We start from the raw sequence: 6,161 nt of genomic DNA on the forward strand, positions 1-6,161 counted from the left end.
ATATATCATACTATTATTAATAAACAACAATTTCATTATTTTATTTTATGAACTAAAATGTTATTGTGTAATAAAAAATATTTATTATTTATTTACACAAAAAAACTCAAACCACTGAAACGTGTCTCCAGACATTTATTATCAAAATGATCATGATAGATAAGAAGACTCCATTCTGACATTACAAGTTTATTTCTTTTTCAACATTTCAGTCTTATAGATTTAATATTTAATATCCACATATTCACACACTGACCATTTACACCCATTTACAAATATATACATGTTATAGAATAGTTCAGTGTTTAAAAGATATTCTTTAGACTGCAGGAAACAGGTTGATGTTCGTACATTTTTTTACAACAAATAAAATCACTCTGATTATTTTACTTTAAAATAAGCTATTGTTTTTTTAGTATTGAAATATACGTGGTGGAATTTTCTCTACATGTCATTTCTGTATGTTTACGCTGATGTTCTGCATTGCGACTTTATTTCATGACTATGATCAACTTTTTCATGAGAACTTCACAGTACAAGCAGCAGTGTGGAAATTAAAGTTTTGTGTGACACTACAATGATTTTTTTCACAGAACATGAGAAGATTGTTGTCTTTAGGAGAGTGTTTATGTTAGAATTAAATCACACTATGCTTTGGAATAAGAAGGTTCCCAGAATGAATAGGAGTTTTTCCCATGAAAACTGTAGATAGTTGGTTAAATATTTTTGTGGTTCTATAAAGAGCTGCTATAAAATGTCAAATGTTTGACCCTCTGAGAAAGCTCCTGTGTCCTGTCTCTAAAAGAACCTGTCTAGAACCCCTGAAGAACCTGTTGGCAGCAATAACTCGTGGATATATAAATAAATGAGGTATTTTTTCTTTGAATTTCTTTGAAATTCATCTAAATGGTTCTTCCACACGTTCCTTCTCCCTCCAGTAACCGTTAACAAACAAATGTACATTTCTTTTAGAAACTTACATCAATGAACATGTGTTTAAAGTGTTTGGCAAAGAACCTTTTCCAGCACCTTTATATCTGAGTGTAATTTTAAGTATACTCTGGTCCTGATGAGTCCTCCTCTGAGAATGACCTCGAGCCGAAGCCATCCTTGATGGGCAGAGCGTTGGTTGTGCTGAGGCTATTGGTGTTTGTGGTGGTACTCATTCCTTTCCTTTTCAAATTGCGTTCCTCCATCTTGATGGTGTCGTAGAGTCCTGTGGGACCCTCCTCCAGCAGTACGTTCCTCTCTGAGTGGGACGGCTTCATCTGGCAGACATGTCGCAGCACAAGCAGAGTGGGAGCGTACAGCATGTTGACGAGGCCCATGCCCAAGTTGAGCTGGACAAATCCCAAGTTATGGACGATCTGTCCGGCCACTATGGGCCCCATGGCGTAGGCCACGGAGTATGAGATATCTGCGATGGCGTAGACACTGCCGTACACAGACACGTGACGGACGTCGACGAGAAAAGCCAGCGTGGGCAACAGTGCTGTGTCGACCAGCGCAATCCCGAAGCAGATGCCACATAGAGGCACCATGAGCTGTCCGAAGTTCTTGCAGGCTGGTACGGTGCATGAGCTGGCACCGATGATCACCATGCCCAGAGCACCGTAGAACCACTGCAGGTGCGGGTACTTGGCTGCCAGTTTGACCGTCATGTACACGCCGAAAATATGTGGGAAGAAGGAGGGCAGCCATGTCAGGCCCATTTCCCACTTGGTGGAGTGCATTGTGGTCTCCATCCAGTTGGCCACAGTTGGCTCGAGAAAGGCCAAAGGTATGTTGCACACCGTAAGCGCTCCGGCTACCACGGCGATATACGGGTCCACCATGAGCCTTTGAATTGGTGTCCCGATGGGCATGTTCTCACGTGAGCGGTCTGAAAAGGGCTTGATCACAGTCAGCAGCAGTAAACCATCAGCCAAGCAGACGCACGCCAAAACCACAAACGGTACGCGCTTACCGGCAAACTCGTACAGCACGCCGCCGAACGGGGGCGCCACGAGACTCCCAAACGATATGAACGCCAGGGCGATACCGAGCGCGCGTCTGCGCTCCGCCTCCTCCGTGTACCTGTCGGCGATCATGGCGATGCCCGAAGTGTCTGCAAACGCGGAGCCGAGACCCTGCAGACTGCGTGCCATGAACAAGGTGGCGTAGTTCTCAGCAAACGCGAACACGCTGGTGGACAAGAACATGATCGTCAGTCCGATCAGGAGTGGGATGTCATAACCCACCCGGTCAATAAACGTCCCCGATAAAGGGTTCACAAGCAGCTGGACGATGGCTTTGGAGGCGAACAGCACTCCTATCTTCATATCCAGGTTCTCCTTGGTGCTGGCGGTGGAGTTGTTACTGTGCGCTTCGTTCTCGCTCTCCAGGTCGGCCAGGTAGTCTGGGATGATTGGAACGATCACCATGTACAGCATGTTGTCTAAAAGCAGCGCCACGCACACGCTCACTAAGATGATTCTCCTCTGCCGCTCGGGGTCGTGCACTGCCCCGCCGAACTGCTTCGTCCTCTCCGAAAGTTTCTGCGCAGCTGATCTGGCCATCCCGAGAGAACCTCCAGACTCCTCCATGCTTCAGAGTAAAGGGAAAATATATATCTCCTACTGCTTTTTTTCTACTGATCTGTTTTATCTTTCCTCCCCCGAAGCGCGAGGTTTCCCAACTCCGAGTCCTTCAGCTCACCAAGACCACCTCCGGGTCTCTGAGTCCTTCAGCACACCAAGACCACCTCCGGGTCTCTGAGTCCTTCAGCACACCAAAAACCACCTCCGGGTCTCTGAGTCCCTCAGCTCACCAACTTTCCATCTTCTCCACTCTGGATGCGTCTCCGGGCGTTGGCTTTGATTCTATCTCTCTCTCTCTCTCTCTCTCTCTCTCTGCGCTTCCTTTCTTGTTTCTCTTCGTCACTTTCTTACTTTCTTTTTTCTCTTGTCTCTCTCTTTCTTTCTTTTTCAGAAGATGCTTCTATCAGGATCCACAAACCGCCGCGCTGCAATTAAAGCGAAAAGCGAATGAACTGACAGCTGTGAGTTCACATGGATTTCAGGGTTTATTTTGTCCTCATCTCTCTCTCTTTCTCTCTCTCTCTCTCTCTCTCTCTCTCTCTCTCTCTCTCTCTCTCTCTCTTTCTCTCTGTGTCTGTCTCTGATCTATAAATGGATTCGCATTGACCAATCAGAAGTGGAAACAGAAGTACTCGAGCTCTCGAGCATCACATCCTTCGCAATGGGTACGTGTGTGTGTGTGTGTGTGTGTGTGCGTGTGTGTGTGTGTGTGTGTGATGTATAGAGAGACAAATAGACTAACAAAGTAAACGCACAAATCAGAAAGCTGTGAGTGTGAAATAGTTTAAACCCCAATTGTCTTGAAATTAAATAAAAATATACACATGTAAATAAACAATTAAATATAAATTCAAATATAAGCTTTAAACACCACACAGGACATTCTATATAAGCAAAGTGTATTATGCAGAAGAAACAGAAAATAATATGAAGGTAAAATAATAAAAATAAACAAGAAATGATTTAATAATAATAATAATAATAATAATAATAATAATAATAATAATAATAATGATGATGATATTTAAAATAAAAAAAAATAATATTTAAAAATATATATATCCTTTAAATAAATGCAGCTAGAACAGAAAGGAGAAATGTAAGGAATATTAAGTATGAATAATCAAACAAATAAATAATTATTATTAAGGTCACAGAAGGACACGATCTCATTCTGTGGGTTTAAATAAACTGTTCATGTTTAATGTTCAATATAAAGCACACATTTCATCTAAACCTGATGCTCTGGATACAAAAACCCCAGAGGGAAAAGTCAATACAAATAGTTTCAGTGAAAACTAAGCTATTGCGCAGAGACACTGCCACCTAGTGTTCAAATCATCACTGCACACATCATCAACATCATCAGTATTTTCTAAGTTCTGAGTTCAAATCAAATTCCTACAAAATAATCTGTCTTCTGGATTGTTCCTGGAACATGAGGAGGAATACGAGGTTTTATTTCTAAAACTAGTACTTTTATTACTTTTATAAGTTTTAGGCAGGTATGAATAAAATCAGGTAGATTGTTTGGACGTCTTGGAGAGCTTACCTCAGATTTTCTGTGAATGGAGGCTCCTCAAATCCTCCTGTCTCTTCGTGTAATCTCAGACAGATGATGTTGAGATCAAGACTTTGGGGAGGCCATAACTATCACTTCCAGTTTAACTCCTTGTTCTCCTCTACACAGATAGTTCTTAATAAAATTGGCTGTGTGTTTGGGATCGTTGTCCTGCTGCAGAATAAATTTAGGGCCAATCAGACACCTCCCTGATGGTACTGCATGATGGAGAATGATCTGCCTGTATTTCTCAGCATTGAGCACATCATTAATCCTGAAAAATGCCGCTCCAAACCTGCATGAAACCTCCACCACCATGCTTTACTTTTGCCTGCAGACACTCATTATTGTGCCGCTGTCCAGCACTTCAGCAAACATCCTGCCTCCTGACTGATCAGTTCAGTGCACCTGCTGCCATGTTTCTGCCCTCAGTTTCTCTGTTCTCAGAGGTGAGACATAAACCTTGTTTCAAAGTCAGAGCTTTTGCTTTTTGACTGCAATTCTTCCATGAAGATCACTTCTGGCCAGATTCCTCCAGGCAGTAAATAGGTTTATCTGGGTGCTACTGGTTTCCTCCTTCATGTTTTTCAAAAACAAAATGCTTTTCTTCTTCTGCTTTTTATTTCTGTACATTTTGTTTTTGATTTTTTAATAGAGATATTTGAGAATATCAGCAGTAATTCTGACTGTTGTAAATATGAAAAAATGGGATGTGAAGCATAAACATTATTTGTTCGTATTTGTTTGTTATTGAAGATTTTTAAAATTATGAATTGTAAAGTTCAATGTCCAAGAGTGACATCACACTGAAGTGAACACATAATCAATCACTAAATTAGTCAATAAATCAGTCAATCAAATGACTATATTTTCCAGAACAAATATTTCCACTATAAAAAATTATAATAAAGATATTACTATTATTAATTTTCTATTTTTAATGTAAAATATAATTTATTACAGTAGTTATCACATATTTGATGTGCAGATGTGGTGCATTTTTATGAAGGTAATTAAAATATAAAATATTTGACTAACCCTAACCCTAAATCAATCAAAATTAAATTACATACGGGATTTTTCTGCTATGATTCTTCATATTGACTAACTCAAATGTAATAACTATTCTTATATAAAATGTTACAGATATAAATTACATAAACAATTCTTAAATACTGTATAAATGAATTTATGGACATGTCGTTTCATTCATGAGCTGCTATTCTTCCAGTCTCCACAAGAGGACAGCAAAGAGCTATAAACGACCAAACGACTCACACAGGTTACAAGCGCTGTGATTTGGTTGTACACAAACTGTGTTCCTCAAAGGTTATTTAAAGGTTCAACAAGTTTCTCTTTTTGAATATGTGCAATACAGAAATGCTTGATCCAGACCTGATCACTGTGGCATCTCTAGGGTTGGGTAGGAAAGTTGTGGTAGGGCAAGGTGGAGTTATTTAGGTTTGGGATAGGATTGAATTTGGGTTAGTGTTGATTTAGTGTTAGGTTGAGGAAGGACTCATCTGATGTGAAACATCTGCACATACTTCCTCAATTTATATATATATATATATATAAAATCATAATATATTAATACTTTTATATTAAAAGTTTGATTTATACATTAGCTACCAGCTGGGGTTCAGATGGGGCTCGGGTATAGGGAGGGTAAGGGTTAAATTAGCGTTGACAGGGTTGATTTAGATTTTGGGTTGAGTAAAGTATAGGGGTTCAGTTAGAGGTTTGGGTTCAGTTAGAGTTAAAGTTAGAGTTAGAGTAACGGTTAGGGTTAGAGTTAGGGTTAGAGTTAGGGTTGGGGTTAGAGTTGGGGTTAGGGTTAGCATTAAGGATAGGGTTAGGGTTAGAGTTAGGGTTAGGGTTAGAGTTACAGTTAGAGTTGGAGTTAGGGTTAAAGTGAGAGTTGGGGTTAGGGTTAAAGTTAGGGATAGGGTTGGGGTTAGGGTTATGGTTATGGTTAGAGTTAGGGTTAGAGTTACGGTTAGAGTTAGGGTTAGGGTTAG

At 40.3% G+C, this 6,161-nt stretch overlaps 1 protein-coding gene across 1 annotated transcript; it reads right to left on the bottom strand.

The window, feature by feature from the left end:
* Window positions 1-171: 171 nt before the first annotated feature.
* Window positions 172-3,574, bottom strand: LOC124388474 (probable vesicular acetylcholine transporter-B). Its single transcript, XM_046853134.1, has one exon. The coding sequence runs from the start codon at window positions 2,583-2,585 to the stop codon at window positions 1,050-1,052; it is 1,536 nt and encodes a 511-aa protein (XP_046709090.1). The 5' UTR covers window positions 2,586-3,574; the 3' UTR covers window positions 172-1,049.
* Between the last annotated feature and the right edge of the window lie 2,587 nt (window positions 3,575-6,161).

The sequence above is a fragment of the Silurus meridionalis genome, chromosome 7 (assembly GCF_014805685.1).
Source record: "Silurus meridionalis isolate SWU-2019-XX chromosome 7, ASM1480568v1, whole genome shotgun sequence".
Taxonomy (NCBI): domain Eukaryota; kingdom Metazoa; phylum Chordata; class Actinopteri; order Siluriformes; family Siluridae; genus Silurus; species Silurus meridionalis.